At 38.5% G+C, this 23,048-nt stretch overlaps 1 protein-coding gene across 1 annotated transcript; it reads left to right on the top strand.

The window, feature by feature from the left end:
- Positions 1–2,675: 2,675 nt before the first annotated feature.
- On the top strand, positions 2,676–21,149 carry LOC115924256. The gene is made up of 15 exons (XM_030986326.1): positions 2,676–2,735; positions 7,657–7,850; positions 9,219–9,374; positions 9,896–10,043; positions 10,708–10,892; positions 11,589–11,744; positions 14,286–14,433; positions 15,098–15,282; positions 16,042–16,197; positions 16,719–16,866; positions 17,531–17,715; positions 18,473–18,628; positions 19,150–19,297; positions 19,962–20,146; positions 20,904–21,149. Exons 1-15 carry the CDS (start codon positions 2,684–2,686, stop codon positions 21,132–21,134), a joined length of 2,433 nt encoding a protein of 810 aa, XP_030842186.1. The 5' UTR covers positions 2,676–2,683; the 3' UTR covers positions 21,135–21,149.
- The last annotated feature ends 1,899 nt before the right edge of the window (positions 21,150–23,048 follow it).

Below are 23,048 nucleotides of genomic sequence, written 5' to 3'. Positions count from 1 at the left end.
AAAGGTTGATATCATAAATTGTATTTATATGTACATTCTGACTGCCTCAAAAGCCTGAAAATACCTTAGACACATTTTCTTGCAAAACTAGTACTCATCACAATGTTTATAAACTGAAAGCGGAAAATCACGCGAACTTTCGTAGATTTGCCGCAAGGTTTTCACCAAGTGTCGGCTAAATTGGACAAGACTATTTGTAGATGAGAGGGGTTTATTCCACAAACATTACCCCCGACATTTCTTATATAAAGTTTTTATATATATGTTTTCACAAAAGAAGTAAGGCCTAAATTAGAGCACTTTCAGTGTTACAAAATGGAATTAGGGTCCTCCCCCCCCCCGCCAATTACACAAAATTGGTAATAAATGAAACGTATGTTCTATTTGGATGATTCTGGTTGGTAGAAATGGAATCGAAAAAATAATGTAAATGTTTGTTTTCTCTTTGTCGAGTTAAATTGCAAATATCTATGGAAGAGGCCCTAAATAATATAATTGAAATGACAAAGAGTGGCGTAGCATGGTTCCACCTATTGAGAGGGCAACAGTGTGGTGTCAGATTACTAGCTTGGTAAAGCTCAAGACAACAAGACTGTCGAATTAAGGAGGGGGTTACAACATCTTCCTTGTACGTTTAACACGATCCCACAGACTTAAAATAAAATCAAGTCAAATGCAATTTCAAAAGCCTATATTGCCTAAAGAAATCATGTTCAAATTTTGTGATATGTCATTGTAGGCATAATGTTCGCACATTACAAAAGATGGCGTACCAGGCTATTGACATGTCGTTACGTTGATTTGTTTAAAATCCTTGCGATCGCATTGTTTCCTACTTCCTCTCCCTTGTCAATTAACCCCCCTTTCTACACCTTTGATGACATACACTCACTATGCTACCAGCAAAAGTTTAAGGAATAAAGCATTAATCAAGTTCAAGTAAAAAGGTTGAAGCTTTGCGTCGCGTGATCCTTTTGATTGGCGTGTTGAGGTCAAGAGATATCTAGACCCTTTATGGTGGCGCCAATTCGATCTTGAAGACATCCGGGATATCAGCTGAAGGCTATGAGGGTGTAATCGTAGACACCTCTTAGTATAGAAACCTCGAAACAATATAGACAATCTACTTGTCAACATGTAGTTTACGTGAACTTAGCCTCCGATGCCTGACTTTCTTTTTAGTCTTTCTCCATCTTCTTGTCTACAATCGATTTCTTATTTAGACACAAGAAACATATTTATATGATGATGTGCTTACAGCAACTTGAATGTCTTTATTTGTAATGTGCTTTCCAACACAATCCTTGAACTCCGGGTTTTCGCCTCCTTCTATATTCTTAATTATTTATTTTAATGTACTGATCTCTCTATTTACCTTTATTACCGAAAATGAGAAAGATATAAATATGAATTTCATGTTATTTACTTATTTAAACACAGTACCTCAAAACAATAGTTCAGTTACCCATTAGTATAAGCTATATAACACATTTCATATTGTGACATGCACGATTACTGAAATTGCCTAATAGGTTGATTCCTTCTTTTTTTAGAAGTCTTTGTGATCGCATTCGAGGCAAGTACTCGCAAAACCTAAGGTTTTGGAGCAGATAGAAGATAATAGAAGATAACTTCATGAGAGTGTAGACGTCCAAATTAAGATAACATATTATTTATAGGATCAGCTCTACAAATAAAAGTTTCTAGTTTTATATCATTGTGAGGTTTCGAAGTTGATTAATTTAATCACACACTTTCTCTTTCTCTCTCTCTCTTCTATTTCCATCAGTTCATTTCTAGAGGTCGTTGTTCTTTCATACAAGGAAGTAGACAATGAAAATAATGAAAATTCGAACACGCTCGCAAAAATCAAAGAGAAAAGAAAAGAAGAATGTCCTTCATAGTCAAATTGAAGTGATCGTAACCGCTAAACCGATCGCCTCTTACAATCAATGTTTTTCTCTAGTAACGTTGCTGGTATTTACTTTGACGGATAAATACGAGTGTTCTGAATTCTAACATTAATCACACTTTGGAGTGAGCTTCAGAGGGTTGTCAAAAGGTGAGTCGCTCATAAACTTTTAGAGTCAATAATAAGCTACTGAGTTAGGAACCTGCCGTAACCTATGCTAAATATAAGATAGCACTAAATAAGTTCCAGTTTTTCTTTTTAATAATCAATATTTATTACGACATAGCACTCGTTTATCCACTGTGGAAGGTGCTCATGGCGGTCCAATATTACCCCAGCTCTAGCTAGGTAGCATCATGTGAACAAGATGAAATTCTATAAAATAGAGCTTTTAAAGAATTTTCATTCAATACCTTCTATTTATAGAAAAATCTAGCTTGATTTACGCAAAGGTAAAGCATTGAAAACACGTTCAAAGTAAGGAGAACCGAGTTCTACGAGTTAAGAAAGTTAAAAAAGCAGCTAGAACCCCCTAACAATACTCGCAAATTACATTTATTTATTTATTTATTTATATATATATTTATTGAATTGTTTATTTACAATCAAACAGGTATGCCAGGAAGAATGATGTTAACGACAAAATAATTTGGATTTCACATTTCGATGAAATCATTTTAGGTGAGCATTCGCGGTTTCGAATGATATTGATGCTAATGATGAAGATGATGATGTTCTAATTACTATGGTACTTGTATTTTAGGTACCAGGATGGCGACAGCTAAGGTGGTTCTGGGTGTTCTCCTTGTCAAGATGATGATTGGTAAGCTTTTGTTCTTTTTTAATAATCTTTCTAGTGATCCGACATTTGACAGTTTGACATTTGACAATAATAATAACAGGGGCGTAAATCGGGGGGGGGGGGTGATGGGGGGGGCTGCATCCCCCCTGGCTTGAAGTAGGGGGGTGGCCTATACAAACATCCCCCCTGATATTACAAACAAAAAGAGAGAAAAAAAGAAGAAGAAGAAGAAGAAAAAATGTGATTGTTTCAATTTCAGCATAATGCATGAGAAATTAGTTTTTTTTATGTATGTATAACTGTATAGCATACACGTATACAGTATGTCACGATCATTAAGAGTAGTTGCGCGACGTGCGCGAACAAGCTCTTCATAAACTTCAGAATAATTTTTCGTTATTTTGCAAGGTATTATTATAGCCCAGACGTAAAGTGCGCCAGCGCGCGAGCGCTTAAAAAGTGCATATATGTACAGTAGATGCCCGGCTCCCCCCACTTAGTGTTATTTAGGGTACGCGTATGCTCGTTCCCTCCCTTTGAAAGCACCCCCCCCCCCACACTATCTCAGGACTGCCAACATTTCTGAATCCCCTTTTCACGGGCTTTTCGCTGGCTTTTCCTGCCTTGGAGACCCCCCCCCCCAATCCGGAACAGTGCTAAATGTACCACCCCCCCCCCCATTTCAGGTGAGCTCTAGTCGATCGAGGGGGACTGGGGGGGGGGCCAATGTTTTTACTTTTCAAAATGAAATAATCCTGAATGAGCTTTCAAAGCTAGCAGGAATTTCAGGAATTTGATCCCGGGATTTGATCAATTTTTCTATGATATTCAAGATATTTTATAACCCCCTTTTTTACATTTCTCAGGAGTCAAAAGAGATAGAGAAAAAAACCCACCCCCTTTTTAAAGAAATTAAGAGTCGAGAATGGTGCAACGAATCGTCTTCTTTCTCTAATGATTAAATGAAACGTAATAGCTTCCGCGCTTCGTGCGAGAGGGAAGTGGGGGAACTGAATTCAGATGAGGATTAAAAGTCGAGAACGGTACAGCAAATCGTCTTCTTTCTCTATTAGTGTTTGTTGTTTGTTCGTTTGTGTGTGTGCGTGTGTGTGCGTGCGTTTGTGTGTGTGTGTGTTGTGTGTTTGTGCGTGCGCGATCGCGCGCGCCTGCGTAAATTAGTGTGGGCGTGTGCTCGTGCTAGTATATCGTCCCCCCCCCCCCCCCACTCCTCGGTACAGATTTACGCCCCTGAATAATAATAATATATTATGATAATAATACTACTAATACTACTACTACTAATAATAACAATAATAATAATAATAACAGGAATACATTATATTTAATTAAGAAATATTATTATAAGTATGTGCATAATATTTCTTTTGACGAGAAATCCTCATAAAGTGATAGTCAAGCAAGCAATATATATAAACTCTTTAGATTTGTGAGTATTTTCACCCTTTAAAATTCTCTAAATAAAATGAAGCTATTCAGCAATACTGAAGATGATGATTGGTATTACATGTATAACATTATAATCGAATAATAGCAGTGAATAAAGACAAACTAAATGGTTTCATCTTGCACTCATGAGAGTAAACCCCGGAGTAAACCGCAAGAAAAAACAGAACAACGTATTCTCCTCCAATTGTGGAATCGACTTTGATACATAAGATGGCCCTTCATTAGAAAAATGGCATTTGAAACATTGTCCGAAAATGTTGAGGCGAGGAAATCTCCCGAAATATTTTAATTTATCAGGGGCCAAATCTGATATGGCCTTGTGGTAGACCGGTCGAACATTAGCAAATAAGGGGCTTTACAAAAAGATTCCATGACATTTGGGGTGATGCATGGCATCCATGCTAAAATTCTTGCAAAAATACAAAGGACTTAAAAATTGGTAGGTGCCACGCGCGTTTTTCTTTACTAAAAATGTCATTTTTGGCTCAAAACTTGAGAGAATGTCAAAAATCTTGATTTTCGTTTTTGACCAAATATGTATTAACTGATAAGCAGCTTGCAATTGATAACATTTTATTTTTAGTATAAAGTTTCAAACCTGGTTAATATACATGTAGATTTGAATGTTGGATATTACACACATATATTGTGTATGGCGTAATGAAACATAAAAGTGTGATTTACTCAAAATATTGGGTTATAAAAAACTATCTATATTTCAAAGTTTTTTACATACTATATCTTCTCCAATGAAACACGTTTTCTTGATTAAACAAATAATATAAGTTGTTGTGCCACACACAGAAAAGAAAAGAAATGATCAGATAACGTGATGGATAAGTCATTTTGTATGATCCGATATTAATTGTTGTCTTTTTACGGAGGCGCATTTTGAGTAGTACATGTACCGTACGGCAATAGAATGAGCTACATTAGTCCATTGGCTAAACATTGAAATGGGTCCCACCCCCTTAGACACAATCGAATAAAGTTTTTTCTCTTGGTTAGGACCTAAGCTTGGCTATCAGAATGTAATTGCTTGCCTTAAAGTTTGTGGTAGGTGTGACCACTGTATACGGCCGCTATTAAAATGTAAACATTATAATTTTAGAAAAGGCCATGTATATGAAATTTAGAATTTATATTAAACAGGTTTATTATACATATTATTCAAATATTGAGCAAAATATTACTTATTTAGTATATTTTAAAAATGCGTGTTGCGTCCACCCCAATCTTATTCCTTGGGATTTTTGCCGAGTGTTTTAGCATGCATGCTATGCATTATCCCCGAAATGCCGTCCAAAGTATTTGTTTAATCACGTCTGGGCCGGTCTACTATTATATCCAATATTATTCAACATTGACACCTTATCAACAATATGCAAAATGTCATACTTTTATGTCAAAAAATACACAATGATACAACCGTTCCGCTAGGTGCTGGACAATAGTACTTCAATGATTTGCACAAATTAAACATATAAAAGAGTCAATTAACAGGCCCTGAAGAGCAAATATCTCATAATGTGGGATCCATGAGCAACCTGAGTTAGAACACGAACAGATGTGTGTGTGCTATAGCCCCCACCCCATCCCACAAATCCTTGTGGATCTCTTCCCTCGTGCCTTCTATGCTGCACGGTGGTTACACTTCGGGGTCTAAAATATGGTTGATAGCTGTTTGGTCTACAACTAGTTCATCTTTATGATTATATAATAGACAAAATTGGCATTATACTAACTGGCAATTAGACCGACTGGCAATTAGACCAAATGAATGATAGACGAAATGGGTAGTAGATGTATTGGAGATTAGACCAAATGACTAGTAGCTTAGATGGTCATTAAACCAAATGATAAGTATCTACTAAATGATAATGAGACCATGTTGAGAGTAGACGGGCTTGGTGTAGACAAAATGGAAATAGACTAATTGGGTAGGAGACGAACTTGTAGACCAAATGTCAATTCACTTTAAATATTCCATGTTAGTCCCTTTTACTCCTCTACGCGACTCTGAAATGATAGCATGGTGAAAGCGTCTCGCAGCACAGTATCCTAAATGTTAATCAACACATACGTTTTAGAGTTTGGGCTTTAGAACTAAAATGGTGCATGCTTTCCTGTCAAATATGCACAGCAGAGGAATGAGTGTAGATCATCACGTTCACAACGTATATCCAAGTCTACGGCACGGTGGTTAAATGAAACCTCACCCCAAAGGCATTCAGAAAAATGAGATGCCATAGTGCCCTTTGATGTACAAAATTCCTTATGAAAATGTACAAGAGTTATATGACTGAAGGTATTTTTTGCCTTTTAGCATGAAATGGGCGCTCCCGTTTTCTTGAAAATGTGACGTACCGGTTCAAGTTGTATATACGTATCATGCACCAAGCTTTAGTTGTAAAGAATTTTAAAATCAATAACAAAAACCTTTACTTTTCAAATGAGGAAAAATCATAGATGAGAAGATATTAATTATATTTGGATAATTTCCTTTTCCTTCTGTACGCGACTCTCGTAATTAAGATAGAACGTTGAAAGCTTTTTACAACATAGACAGTCTCCTAAATGTTAATCAACAAATACATTTTAGAGTTTTGGCTTCAGAACTAATAATGTGCTAATGGCTTTTTTTGGTCAAATCTGTACATCACACTCACAACATATGGTGCAGTGCAGTGGAGGACGCATGCCCAGTAGAATAATTGTAGTCCAACAATAACCATGGTAACCGTGGTAGGGGAGAATAATGTTAACCATGGTTCCAATGGTTAATGGACGTTTGGACAAATAACCATGGTAGTACAATGGTTATCATGGCTCTTTGTACAAATTGCTACCAACCCTAGGTAATGGTAATCATTGTACCGAACGATGGTAAACCCACCATGATGGTACTTTTTGAAATCTACGTCCTACAAATTTACATGTTGCACTACCGTACTCTAGTTTTACCAACTGAACGGGTAGGCATTAATTTATCAGCAGTAGAGCTATACGTCTCTTAAAATAGCCCAAACCCTAAACCTAACCCTAACCCTACCTGGTGCACACGAAACTGCATACAAATGGCAGCAAATAAGCTATATTACAGTGTGGCTATTCTTAGAAACATGCCTCTACAACTGATTAAATCATGCCGGTGGTAAAAGTTTATTGGTTCGCCTACGCTGATATGCGATACAACTTTCAGCCAATTGCAATCGCAATGCCAATGGACCAATTAACGATTGAATTCACTGGCCCATAGGCTATACGAAAGTATTTCCCCCCATTTTTTTCTGTTCAATCCCGATCGATCCGAGCTAAACATGGCGTACAGTGCTGTTCAGTCATCCTTAGATTGGTATCATTAGACACGGTATTAGTTCTTCTTCACAACATAAAGTTATTCAAGGTAAAACAATTATAACGTTTAAATTTGAAACTACCAAAAACGGGTACACTTTTTTTATACAAACTGTAGTAGACCAATGCCATGGCCATGATCCTGTTCCTCTGGGCCTTGAGAGTAATGTCATCCCAGATTCAAGTCTGACAGCTTCCAGTGAGTATAATGCTGACCATGGTGCAAAGAGAGGTCGTCTTAACCTGGCCCGAGTCGGTAACCTGCGTGGAGCCTGGTCTGCACTAACTAACAATGCCAACCAGTGGATCCAGGTACGAAAGGTTTTTTAATTCAAACACAAAACATTTAGACAACCCTTATTTCTATGGCATTGGTTCGTGTCCCACTGCTGCCACCGTATCAGTAATGAAAAGGGTCGACATTCAATTTTTAGGCCATAATTTAATTTGTATCCATACACTGCCATAATTCTGTAATAAGAGTTACCAGTAATGTATATGGCATATCGGTTCATATCCCACCGCTACCACTATGTCAGTAATGAAAGAGTCACCAGTCATTTCTATACCATGGGTTCATATCCAACCGCTGCCACCATGTCAGCAATGAAATAGTCACCAGTCATTTCTATACCATGAATTCATATCCCACCGCTGCCACCATGTCAGCAATGAATGAGTCGCCAGTCATTTCTATACCATGGGTTCATATCCCACCGCTGTCACCATGTCAGTAATGAAAGAGTTACCAGTCACTTCTATGACATATGGGTTCATATCCCACCGCTACCACCATGTCAGTTATGAAAGAGTCACCAGTCATTTCTATACCATGGGTTCATATCCCACCGCTACCACTATGTCAGTAATAAAAGAGTCAAGAGTCATTTCTATACCATGGGTTCATATTCCACCGATGCCACCATGTCAGCAATGTAATAGTCACCAGTCATTTCTATACCATGGATTCATATCCCACCGCTGCACCCATGTCAGCAATGAATGAGTCGCCAGTCATTTCTATACCATGGGTTCATATTCCACCGCTACCACTTTGTCAGTAAAGAGTCACCAGTCATTTATATGGCATATGGGTTCATATTCCACCGCTGCCACCATGTCAGCAATGAAAGAGTCACCAGTCATTATATGGCATATGGGTTCATATCCCTCCGCTACCACCAGGTCAGCAATGAAAGAGTCACCAGTCGTTTCTATACCATGGATTCATATCCCACCGCTGCCACCATGTCAGTAACGAAAGAGTCACCATACATTTCTATAGCACCATTCACTTACACCGTACAAATTTGTTTTCATTCGCCAATTTATGGGGTAACTTATGGGTTCGTAGATTTTTTTCTCCTCTCTTTAGGTAAAGCTACTATGAGATTGCCATATTTACAAATTATTCACATCCAAGTTTTTTTTCCTTTTTCAGGGCTTTAATATAAGTGTTCGATATTACTCAGAAATGAGATCGATATTTCAACCATCAATGTGGAGAAATTCTAATTTAGATAATGCCCTTGGATGAGCTGAACTGTATAAAAGCAAGGTATTGTCATTGATAGGTGCATATGCTCATTGGTTAAAAGTTATGTCATGGAGATAGACATATTAGACGAATATGAGGATAAACATCAAGATTTCTTCGTTCCATTCTTTTCTTTCTACAAGGTGGATCTTTTGAACCTTTACCGTGTCATTTCAGTTGCGACTCAAGGGCGAGAAGATGTAAGCCAGTGGGTTACAAGCTACAAGCTTGCTTGTAGTACTGATGGCACGACCTTTCACACCGTGCAGGGAATTTCTACAAATCCTGGAGCTGACAGGGTAAGTTTGTTCTCTAATTATTCATTAGTTAATATTATCTGGACTCTATTTTTGAAGAATTTTGAAGGCATTTGATTTCTCATTGAAAACTATTTTAATATTTTGATATTAGGATAATTTCTTTCAACAATAAATGCAATCGTTACCTCAAGAACAGACAAACATGTTTGGTTTACTATTTACTATTCCGCATACACAAAGTATAAGAGGAGAAAGTTATTAGGTAGGATTGAAGAACTGTTTATATTTGTTAATATATTACAGCAAGCAATGCACTTCAAGTTAAAAATGTTCAATCCATTTCATTTTGTTCTATTTTATTACTAGGTCTCTTAATTTTGAAATTGTTGTCATTAGAAAATAAATTCAAAAAGAAACAAATAAATAGGCACTGTAGATGCAAACATATTTCTTAATTCAGCATGCTAAATCAGATTCTCTTTGGTTTGATTGCAATTAACTGCAGAATCGATTGAGTCATAATTATTCAAAAATGGATTGATTTTCCTGTTTCTTTAAAGATCTTCACCGGTAATGGTGACCGCAACACCATCGTGACCAACACTCTTCCTGTGCCCCAGATTTGCCGTTATGTTCGCTTGATGCCTGTCAGCTGGTTCGGCCACATCAGTCTTCGAATGGAGATCTACGGTGAAGGCCCTCTCACAGGTAAGTTTTAAAACTAGTGACGCTCCAACATTGTTTCCTCCATCATCAATTTCTTCGGCGGCAATTGCTCTGGGATATATTTCACCAATGATAGAGGCTTAGTGTTATGGTTATGATTAGATTTTAGGTTAGGTTAAAAGTAAGGGTTAGGAATAGTCCTTGTTCAAGGACTGAAGTTAAGATTTCAGTTAGTTTATGATATATGGCATTGAGTGTTGAGGATTGTTGTTTCTTCGAATTCGTGTTGTAGAAGGCAATTGACGCAAGGCCGGGCTCCACATTATTCTTTTTAGAGAGGGTTGAGACGGAACTTTTGAGGATCTCTTAGGATGTACCCCAGTCCTCCGGGGTAAATATCTAAATTGTAATTGTCCACAGTTGAAGTCTTTCCGAATAGTTTTTGATTACCCCTTTTCGAAGGAATACATCTACCTGTAGAACATAGAATGTTTTGTTTGTGTATTAATAAGCAAACATCACGTAGTTGTCTCGGTGAGGGCCTTAAAATTACCTTAAAATGACCTTTTGTTTGCTCATACCCAGATTGTAACTTCAAATTGGCTTATTGCATGTTCATCTGATTGGACCACTCATTCATATTTGCATATTTTACCACCACTTCCTTCATTGTGCTATAAATTGTCACGCTTTTAATAATTTACAGCCAACTTGAATGACCCTGACCCTCTGGGCCTTGAGAGTTATGTCATCCCAGATTCAAGTCTGACAGCTTCCAGTGAGTATAATGCTGACCATGGTGCAAAGAGAGGTCGTCTTAACCTGGCCCGAGTCGGTAACCTGCGTGGAGCCTGGTCTGCACGAACAAACGATGCCAACCAGTGGATCCAGGTACGAAAGGTTTTTTAATTCAGACACGAAACATTTAGACAACCCTTATTTCTATGGCATCGGTTCGTGTCCCACTGCTGCCACCGTATCAGTAATGAAAAGGGTCGACAGTCAATTGTTAGGCCATAATTTAATTTGTATCCATACACTGCCATAATTCTGTAATAAGAGCCACCTGTCATTTCTATATGGCATTGGTTCAAATTGCACCGCTACCACTATGTCAGTAATGAAAAAGTCACCAGTCATTTCTATACCATGGATTCATATCCCACCGCTGTCACCATGTCAGCAATAAAAGAGTCACCAGTCATTTCTATACCATGTTTTCATATCCCACCGCTACCACCAGGTCATTAATGAAAGAGTCACCAGTCATTTCTATACCATGGATTCATATCCCACCGCTGCCACCATGTCAGTAATGAAAAAGTCACTTACACCGTACAATTTTTTTTCCCGCCAATTTTTGAGGTGACTTACGGGTTCGTAGATTTATTTCTCCTCTCTTTAGGTAAAGCTACTATAAGATTACACTAGTTACATAATTGATGAGCTAAACTGTATGAAAGCAAGGTAAATTCATTGATAGGTGCATGATCATTGGTTAAAAGTTTTCTCATGGAGATAGACAAATTAGATGAATATGAGGATAAACATCAAGAATTCTTCGTCCCATTCTTTTCTTTCTACAAGGTGGATCTTTTGGACCTTTACCGTGTCATTTCAGTTGCGACTCAAGGGCGAGAAGATGTAAGCCAGTGGGTTACAAGCTACAAGCTTGCTTGTAGTACTGATGGCATGACCTTTCACACCGTGCAGGGAATTTCTACAAATCCTGGAGCTGACAGGGTAAGTTTGTTCTCTAATTATTCATTAGTTAATATTATCTGGACCAGTGGCGTAATGAGCAAAAACGTTTGGGGGGGCTGGCAAAAAAAAAAAATCCGCATCACCCCACTCTAACATGCAGGCCCCGCTGAACGTTTTTCAAAGTGGGGTCTAGGGGCAAAGCCCCATTAGGGGGGTCAGGGGGCGGAGCCCCCGAAGCTCAATGGGTATGGGCACCAGTGGTGGATCCAGGAGTTTCTTACGGGGGGGGGGTGGCATGGGGTGAAATATATGTAAAACCTGATGAAGCGACAGAGCGAGGCTTTAGCGGCGAGGGGAACGACCAAGCGGGGGTGGTTCTGGGAGGGGGTTTACCGTTTTGACCCCCTCCCAGAGTAGGAAGCATTTGCAATTTTAGAACCACATTAGACGCCTTTTCAGGCACTTCCTGGAGTAATATGACATAAAATTGCTTTCTCCTACCCCCTCCAAGAGTAGGAATCTTTTACAATGTGAGAACCACATTTTGCGCAATAATAGTCCACCGCCACTTTCTGGAAATGAGACGTTGTATTAGGTTCGTTGCCGCACAATGCACAAAGACGGTGGTCCGGTACCAGTTGTACTAAAAATTATATCGAGTGTATAAACTGTGTTGTTATGAGGGGCGTTGCTAGATCTTTTTCAGGGGGGGGGGGGGGGGGGAGAGGCCACCGATTACCTTCAAAACGAGCCACCAATTACCGACAAATATATTAATGCCAATGTCCCAATGTCTATAAATTTAACCCTGTAAACCCGGGGCCAGGAACTAAGTTATTTTTTCAGTTTTCCCCCTCCCGCGCGCGGAAGGTTTGATACTTCATTAAATTATTAGAAAAAGAATACGATCCGTTGTACCGTTCTAGACTTTTTATTCTTGTTTCGCCCCTCCCGCGCGAAGCGCGGAAGCTATGACGTTTCATTTATTTATTAGAGAAAGAGGTCGATTCGTTGTACTGTTTTCGCGAATTCAGTGTCCTCCCTCTCGCGCAAAGCGCGGAAGCTTTGACATTTCATTAGATTATTAGAGAAAGAAGACGATTCTTTAAATGATTTTTTTACTCTTAATCTTTGTCTGAATTCAGTTTCCCCCACCCCCCCCCCCCCCCCTCTCCCGCGCGAAGCGCGGAAGCTTTCGGTGTTTCATTAAATTATTTTGAAAAAATACGATGCGTTTCCTTAAATTTTTACTCTTAATCCTTGTCTGAATAGAGTTTCCCCCTCCCGCGCGTAGCGGGGAAGCTTTGTAGTGTCATTAAATTATTAAGGAAAAAAGACGATTCGTTGTATTGTTTTCGACACTTAATCCTTGTCTGAATTCAGTTTTCGCCCTCCCGCGCCAAGCGCGAGAGCTTTGAAGTTTAATTAAATTATGAGAGAAAGAAGACGAATCGTTGTACTGATTTCTACTCACTTTGTCTGAATTCAGTTTCCCTCCCTCCCGCGCGATGCGCGGAAGCTTTGACGTTTCATTAAATTATCAGAGAAATTGTCTGAATTAATTTTTTCTTTTCTTTGTCCGATAAAAAGTCACAGTTTGTAGGGAGATAAAAAATTGCCGGCCGACCGACATTAAACATCTCACCGACTTCAAACTTCTAAATTGATATAGTACACGAGCTAGATAGAGCAAGAATACCGACACAGCGGACCCGACACAGCAACATAATTATCTATGCGTATCTTTCTTGCCCCTTCGACGTGGCGACTCCACCGAACATTCCCTTTGCTCTCTTACTCCCACCCATCTTCTCTTAGGCTCTTAATACCACCCTCTCTCTCTCTCTCTCTCTCCTCTCTTTCGTTTGTGTTGTTTTGCTTTGTTTGTTTTCTTATGTTTCCTTTTGCTCCTTTTTTTTCTTTCTCCTTTTTTTTTCTTTCTCCTTTTCTTTCTTTTCTTTCTTTTCCTTTCTTTCCTCTCCTTCTTCTTTTTTTCTCCTTCTTTCTTCTCTTCTCTTTCTTTACTTGGTCATGGTTCAATTTTATTTGGGGGGGGGCTGGCGCCCCCCCAAGCCCCCCCACCAGTACGCCAGTGATCTGGACTCTATTTTTGAAGAATTTTGAAGGCATTTGATTTCTCATTGAAAACTATTTTAATATTTTGATATTAGGATAATTTCTTTCAACAATAAATGCAATCGTTACCTCAAGAACAGACAAACATGTTTGGTTTACTATTTACTATTCCGCATACACAAAGTATAAGAGGAGAAAGTTATTAGGTAGGATTGAAGAACTGTTTATATTTGTTAATATATTACAGCAAGCAATGCACTTCAAGTTAAAAATGTTCAATCCATTTCATTTTGTTCTATTTTATAACTAGGTCTCTTAATTTTGAAATTGTTGTCATTAGAAAATAAATTCAAAAAGAAACAAATAAATAGGCACTGTAGATGCAAACATATTTCTTAATTCAGCATGCTAAATCAGATTCTCTTTGGTTTGATTGCAATTAACTGCAGAATCAATTGCGTCATAATTATTCAAAAATGGATTGATTTTCCTGTTTCTTTAAAGATCTTCACCGGTAATGTTGACCGCAACACCATCGTGACCAACACTCTTCCTGTGCCCCAGATTTGCCGTTATGTTCGCTTGATGCCTGTCAGCTGGTTCGGCCACATCAGTCTTCGAATGGAGATCTACGGTGAAGGCCCTCTCACAGGTAAGTTTTAAAACTAGTGACGCTCCAACATTGTTTCCTCCATCATCAATTTCTTCGGCGGCAATTGCTCTGGGATATATTTCACCAATGATAGAGGCTTAGTGTTATGGTTCTGATTAGATTTTAGGTTAGGTTAAAAGTAAGGGTTAGGAATAGTCCTTGTTCAAGGACTGAAGTTAAGATTTCAGTTAGTTTATGATATATGGCATTGAGTGTTGAGGATTGTTGTATCTTCGAATTCGTGTTGTAGAAGGCAATTGACGCAAGGCCGGGCTCCACATTATTCTTTTTAGAGAGGGTTGAGGCGGAACTTTTGAGGATCTCTTAGGATGTACCCCAGTCCTCCGGGGTAAATTTCTTAATTGTAATTGTCCACAGTTGAAATCTTTCCGAATAGTTTTTGATTACCCCTTTTCGAAGGAATACATCTACCTGTAGAACATAGAATGTTTTGTTTGTGTATTAATAAGCAAACATCACGTAGTTGTCTCGGTGAGGGCCTTAAAATTACCTTAAAATGACCTTTTGTTTGCTCATACCCAGATTGTAACTACAAATTGGCTTATTGCATGTTCATCTGATTGGACCACTCATTCATATTTGCATATTTTACCACCACTTCCTAAATTGTGCTATAAATTGTCACGCTTTTAATAATTTACAGCCAACTTGAATGACCCTGACCCTCTGGGCCTTGAGAGTTATGTCATCCCAGATTCAAGTCTGACAGCTTCCAGTGAGTATAATGCTGACCATGGTGCAAAGAGAGGTCGTCTTAACCTGGCCCGAGTCGGTAACCTGCGTGGAGCCTGGTCTGCACGAACAAACGATGCCAACCAGTGGATCCAGGTACGAAAGGTTTTTTAATTCAGACACGAAACATTTAGACAACCCTTATTTCTATGGCATCGGTTCGTGTCCCACTGCTGCCACCGTATCAGTAATGAAAAGGGTCGACAGTCAATTTTTAGGCCATAATTTAATTTGTATCCATACACTGCCATAATTCTGTAATAAGAGCCACCTGTCATTTCTATGGCATTGGTTCAAATTGCACCGCTACCACTATGTCAGTAATGAAAAAGTCACCAGTCATTTCTATACCATGGATTCATATCCCACCGCTGTCACCATGTCAGCAATAAAAGAGTCACCAGTCATTTCTATACCATGTTTTCATATCCCACCGCTACCACCAGGTCATTAATGAAAGAGTCACCAGTCATTTCTATACCATGGATTCATATCCCACCGCTGTCACCATGTCAGCAATAAATGAGTCACCAGTCATTTCTATACCATGGATTCATATCCCACTGCTGCCACCATGTCAGTAATGAAAAAGTCACTTACACCGTACAATTTTTTTTCCCGCCAATTTTTGAGGTGACTTACGGGTTCGTAGATTTATTTCTCCTCTCTTTAGGTAAAGCTACTATAAGATTACACTAGTTACATAATTGATGAGCTAAACTGTATGAAAGCAAGGTAAATTCATTGATAGGTGCATGATCATTGGTTAAAAGTTTTCTCATGGAGATAGACAAATTAGATGAATATGAGGATAAACATCAAGAATTCTTCGTCCCATTCTTTTCTTTCTACAAGGTGGATCTTTTGGACCTTTACCGTGTCATTTCAGTTGCGACTCAAGGGCGAGAAGATGTAAGCCAGTGGGTTACAAGCTACAAGCTTGCTTGTAGTACTGATGGCACGACCTTTCACACCGTGCAGGGAATTTCTACAAATCCTGGAGCTGACAGGGTAAGTTTGTTCTCTAATTATTCATTAGTTAATATTATCTGGACTCTATTTTTGAAGAATTTTGAAGGCATTTGATTTCTCATTGAAAACTATTTTAATATTTTGATATTAGGATAATTTCTTTCAACAATAAATGCAATCGTTACCTCAAGAACAGACAAACATGTTTGGTTTACTATTTACTATTCCGCATACACAAAGTATAAGAGGAGAAAGTTATTAGGTAGGATTGAAGAACTGTTTATATTTGTTAATATATTACAGCAAGCAATGCACTTCAAGTTAAAAATGTTCAATCCATTTCATTTTGTTCTATTTTATTACTAGGTCTCTTAATTTTGAAATTGTTGTCATTAGAAAATAAATTCAAAAAGAAACAAATAAATAGGCACTGTAGATGCAAACATATTTCTTAATTCAGCATGCTAAATCAGATTCTCTTTGGTTTGATTGCAAATAACTGCAGAATTAATTGAGTCATAATTATTCAAAAATGGATTGATTTTCCTGTTTCTTTAAAGATCTTCACCGGTAATGTTGACCGCAACACCATCGTGACCAACACTCTTCCTGTGCCCCAGATTTGCCGTTATGTTCGCTTGATGCCTGTCAGCTGGTTCGGCCACATCAGTCTTCGAATGGAGATCTACGGTGAAGGCCCTCTCACAGGTAAGTTTTAAAACTAGTGACGCTCCAACATTGTTTCCTCCATCATCAATTTCTTCGGCGGCAATTGCTCTGGGATATATTTCACCAATGATAGAGGCTTAGTGTTATGGTTCTGATTAGATTTTAGGTTAGGTTAAAAGTAAGGGTTAGGAATAGTCCTTGTTCAAGGACTGAAGTTAAGATTTCAGTTAGTTTATGATATATGGCATTGAGTGTTGAGGATTGTTGTATCTTCGAATTCGTGTTGTAGAAGGCAATTGACGCAAGGCCGGGCTCCACATTATTCTTTTTAGAGAGGGTTGAGGCGGAACTTTTGAGGATCTCTTAGGATGTACCCCAGTCCTCCGGGGTAAATTTCTTAATTGTAATTGTCCACAGTTGAAGTCTTTCCGAATAGTTTTTGATTACCCCTTTTCGAAGGAATACATCTACCTGTGGAACATAGAATGTTTTGTTTGTGTATTAATAAGCAAACATCACGTAGTTGTCTCGGTGAGGGCCTTAAAATTACCTTAAAATGACCTTTTGTTTGCTCATACCCAGATTGTAACTAAAAATTGGCTTATTGCATGTTCATCTGATTGGACCACTCATTCATATTTGCATATTTTACCACCACTTCCTAAATTGTGCTATAAATTGTCACGCTTTTAATAATTTACAGCCAACTTGAATGACCCTGACCCTCTGGGCCTTGAGAGTTATGTCATCCCAGATTCAAGTCTGACAGCTTCCAGTGAGTATAATGCTGACCATGGTGCAAAGAGAGGTCGTCTTAACCTGGCCCGAGTCGGTAACCTGCGTGGAGCCTGGTCTGCACGAACAAACGATGCCAACCAGTGGATCCAGGTACGAAAGGTTTTTTAATTCAGACACGAAACATTTAGACAACCCTTATTTCTATGGCATCGGTTCGTGTCCCACTGCTGCCACCGTATCAGTAATGAAAAGGGTCGACAACCAATTGTTAGGCCATAATTTAATTTGTATCCATACACTGCCATAATTCTGTAATAAGAGCCACCTGTAATTTCTATGGCATTGGTTCAAATTGACCGCTACCACTATGTCAGTAATGAAAAAGTCACCAGTCATTTCTATACCATGGATTCATATCCCACCGCTGTCACCATGTCAGCAATAAAAGAGTCACCAGTCATTTCTATACCATGTTTTCATATCCCACCGCTACCACCAGGTCATTAATGAAAGAGTCACCAGTCATTTCTATACCATGGATTCATATCCCACCGCTGTCACCATGTCAGCAATAAATGAGTCACCAGTCATTTCTATACCATGGATTCATATCCCACCGCTGCCACCATGTCAGTAATGAAAAAGTCACTTACACCGTACAATTTTTTTCCCGCCAATTTTTGAGGTGACTTACGGGTTTGTAGATTTATTTCTCCTCTCTTTAGGTAAAGCTACTATAAGATTACACTAGTTACATAATTGATGAGCTAAACTGTATGAAAGCAAGGTAAATTCATTGATAGGTGCATGATCATTGGTTAAAAGTTTTCTCATGGAGATAGACAAATTAGATGAATATGAGGATAAACATCAAGAATTCTTCGTCCCATTCTTTTCTTTCTACAAGGTGGATCTTTTGGACCTTTACCGTGTCATTTCAGTTGCGACTCAAGGGCGAGAAGATGTAAGCCAGTGGGTTACAAGCTACAAGCTTGCTTGTAGTACTGATGGCACGACCTTTCACACCGTGCAGGGAATTTCTACAAATCCTGGAGCTGACAGGGTAAGTTTGTTCTCTAATTATTCATTAGTTAATATTATCTGGACTCTATTTTTGAAGAATTTTGAAGGCATTTGATTTCTCATTGAAAACTATTTTAATATTTTGATATTAGGATAATTTCTTTCAACAATAAATGCAATCGTTACCTCAAGAACAGACAAACATGTTTGGTTTACTATTTACTATTCCGCATACACAAAGTATAAGAGGAGAAAGTTATTAGGTAGGATTGAAGAACTGTTTATATTTGTTAATATATTACAGCAAGCAATGCACTTCAAGTTAAAAATGTTCAATCCATTTCATTTTGTTCTATTTTATTACTAGGTCTCTTAATTTTGAAATTGTTGTCATTAGAAAATAAATTCAAAAAGAAACAAATAAATAGGCACTGTAGATGCAAACATATTTCTTAATTCAGCATGCTAAATCAGATTCTCTTTGGTTTGATTGCAATTAACTGCAGAATCAATTGAGTCATAATTATTCAAAAATGGATTGATTTTCCTGTTTCTTTGAAGATCTTTACCGGTAATGTTGACCGCAACACCATCGTGACCAACACTCTTCCTGTGCCCCAGATTTGCCGTTATGTTCGCTTGATGCCTGTCAGCTGGTTCGGCCACATCAGTCTTCGAATGGAGATCTACGGTGAAGGACCTCTCACAGGTAAGTTTTAAAACTAGTGACGCTCCAACATTGTTTCCTCCATCATTAATTTCTTCGGCGGCAATTGCTCTGGGATATATTTCACCAATGATAGAGGCTTAGTGTTATGGTTATGATTAGGTTTTAGGTTAGGTTAAAAGTAAGGGTTAGGAATAGTCCTTGTTCAAGGACTGAAGTTAAGATTTCAGTTAGTTTATGATATATGGCATTGAGTGTTGAGGATTGTTGTATCTTCGAATTCGTGTTGTAGAAGGCAATTGACGCAAGGCCGGGCTCCACATTATTCTTTTTAGAGAGGGTTGAGGCGGAACTTTTGAGGATCTCTTAGGATGTACCCCAGTCCTCCGGGGTAAATTTCTTAATTGTAATTGTCCACAGTTGAAGTCTTTCCGAATAGTTTTTGATTACCCCTTTTCGAAGGAATACATCTACCTGTGGAACATAGAATGTTTTGTTTGTGTATTAATAAGCAAACATCACGTAGTTGTCTCGGTGAGGGCCTTAAAATTACCTTAAAATGACCTTTTGTTTGCTCATACCCAGATTGTAACTAAAAATTGGCTTATTGCATGTTCATCTGATTGGACCACTCATTCATATTTGCATATTTTACCACCACTTCCTAAATTGTGCTATAAATTGTCACGCTTTTAATAATTTACAGCCAACTTGAATGACCCTGACCCTCTGGGCCTTGAGAGTTATGTCATCCCAGATTCAAGTCTGACAGCTTCCAGTGAGTATAATGCTGACCATGGTGCAAAGAGAGGTCGTCTTAACCTGGCCCGAGTCGGTAACCTGCGTGGAGCCTGGTCTGCACGAACAAACGATGCCAACCAGTGGATCCAGGTACGAAAGGTTTTTTAATTCAGACACGAAACATTTAGACAACCCTTATTTCTATGGCATCGGTTCGTGTCCCACTGCTGCCACCGTATCAGTAATGAAAAGGGTCGACAACCAATTGTTAGGCCATAATTTAATTTGTATCCATACACTGCCATAATTCTGTAATAAGAGCCACCTGTAATTTCTATGGCATTGGTTCAAATTGACCGCTACCACTATGTCAGTAATGAAAAAGTCACCAGTCATTTCTATACCATGGATTCATATCCCACCGCTGTCACCATGTCAGCAATAAAAGAGTCACCAGTCATTTCTATACCATGTTTTCATATCCCACCGCTACCACCAGGTCATTAATGAAAGAGTCACCAGTCATTTCTATACCATGGATTCATATCCCACCGCTGTCACCATGTCAGCAATAAATGAGTCACCAGTCATTTCTATACCATGGATTCATATCCCACCGCTGCCACCATGTCAGTAATGAAAAAGTCACTTACACCGTACAATTTTTTTCCCGCCAATTTTTGAGGTGACTTACGGGTTTGTAGATTTATTTCTCCTCTCTTTAGGTAAAGCTACTATAAGATTACACTAGTTACATAATTGATGAGCTAAACTGTATGAAAGCAAGGTAAATTCATTGATAGGTGCATGATCATTGGTTAAAAGTTTTCTCATGGAGATAGACAAATTAGATGAATATGAGGATAAACATCAAGAATTCTTCGTCCCATTCTTTTCTTTCTACAAGGTGGATCTTTTGGACCTTTACCGTGTCATTTCAGTTGCGACTCAAGGGCGAGAAGATGTAAGCCAGTGGGTTACAAGCTACAAGCTTGCTTGTAGTACTGATGGCACGACCTTTCACACCGTGCAGGGAATTTCTACAAATCCTGGAGCTGACAGGGTAAGTTTGTTCTCTAATTATTCATTAGTTAATATTATCTGGACTCTATTTTTGAAGAATTTTGAAGGCATTTGATTTCTCATTGAAAACTATTTTAATATTTTGATATTAGGATAATTTCTTTCAACAATAAATGCAATCGTTACCTCAAGAACAGACAAACATGTTTGGTTTACTATTTACTATTTCGCATACACAAAGTATAAGAGGAGAAAGTTATTAGGTAGGATTGAAGAACTGTTTATATTTGTTAATATATTACAGCAAGCAATGCACTTCAAGTTAAAAATGTTCAATCCATTTCATTTTGTTCTATTTTATTACTAGGTCTCTTAATTTTGAAATTGTTGTCATTAGAAAATAAATTCAAAAAGAAACAAATAAATAGGCACTGTAGATGCAAACATATTTCTTAATTCAGCATGCTAAATCAGATTCTCTTTGGTTTGATTGCAATTAACTGCAGAATCAATTGAGTCATAATTATTCAAAAATGGATTGATTTTCCTGTTTCTTTGAAGATCTTTACCGGTAATGTTGACCGCAACACCATCGTGACCAACACTCTTCCTGTGCCCCAGATTTGCCGTTATGTTCGCTTGATGCCTGTCAGCTGGTTCGGCCACATCAGTCTTCGAATGGAGATCTACGGTGAAGGACCTCTCACAGGTAAGTTTTAAAACTAGTGACGCTCCAACATTGTTTCCTCCATCATTAATTTCTTCGGCGGCAATTGCTCTGGGATATATTTCACCAATGATAGAGGCTTAGTGTTATGGTTATGATTAGGTTTTAGGTTAGGTTAAAAGTAAGGGTTAGGAATAGTCCTTGTTCAAGGACTGAAGTTAAGATTTCAGTTAGTTTATGATATATGGCATTGAGTGTTGAGGATTGTTGTATCTTCGAATTCGTGTTGTAGAAGGCAATTGACGCAAGGCCGGGCTCCACATTATTCTTTTTAGAGAGGGTTGAGGCGGAACTTTTGAGGATCTCTTAGGATGTACCCCAGTCCTCCGGGGTAAATTTCTTAATTGTAATTGTCCACAGTTGAAGTCTTTCCGAATAGTTTTTGATTACCCCTTTTCGAAGGAATACATCTACCTGTGGAACATAGAATGTTTTGTTTGTGTATTAATAAGCAAACATCACGTAGTTGTCTCGGTGAGGGCCTTAAAATTACCTTAAAATGACCTTTTGTTTGCTCATACCCAGATTGTAACTAAAAATTGGCTTATTGCATGTTCATCTGATTGGACCACTCATTCATATTTGCATATTTTACCACCACTTCCTAAATTGTGCTATAAATTGTCACGCTTTTAATAATTTACAGCCAACTTGAATGACCCTGACCCTCTGGGCCTTGAGAGTTATGTCATCCCAGATTCAAGTCTGACAGCTTCCAGTGAGTATAATGCTGACCATGGTGCAAAGAGAGGTCGTCTTAACCTGGCCCGAGTCGGTAACCTGCGTGGAGCCTGGTCTGCACGAACAAACGATGCCAACCAGTGGATCCAGGTACGAAAGGTTTTTTAATTCAGACACGAAACATTTAGACAACCCTTATTTCTATGGCATCGGTTCGTGTCCCACTGCTGCCACCGTATCAGTAATGAAAAGGGTCGACAACCAATTGTTAGGCCATAATTTAATTTGTATCCATACACTGCCATAATTCTGTAATAAGAGCCACCTGTAATTTCTATGGCATTGGTTCAAATTGACCGCTACCACTATGTCAGTAATGAAAAAGTCACCAGTCATTTCTATACCATGGATTCATATCCCACCGCTGTCACTATGTCAGCAATAAAAGAGTCACCAGTCATTTCTATACCATGTTTTCATATCCCACCGCTACCACCAGGTCATTAATGAAAGAGTCACCAGTCATTTCTATACCATGGATTCATATCCCACCGCTGTCACCATGTCAGCAATAAATGAGTCACCAGTCATTTCTATACCATGGATTCATATCCCACCGCT

This window comes from Strongylocentrotus purpuratus, unplaced genomic scaffold (genome assembly GCF_000002235.5).
Source record: "Strongylocentrotus purpuratus isolate Spur 01 unplaced genomic scaffold, Spur_5.0 spur5_scaffold_15, whole genome shotgun sequence".
NCBI classification, from domain to species: Eukaryota; Metazoa; Echinodermata; class Echinoidea; order Camarodonta; family Strongylocentrotidae; genus Strongylocentrotus; species Strongylocentrotus purpuratus.
Note: the sequence above shows the minus strand (reverse complement) of the source record. Positions and strands in the feature narration are given on the sequence as shown.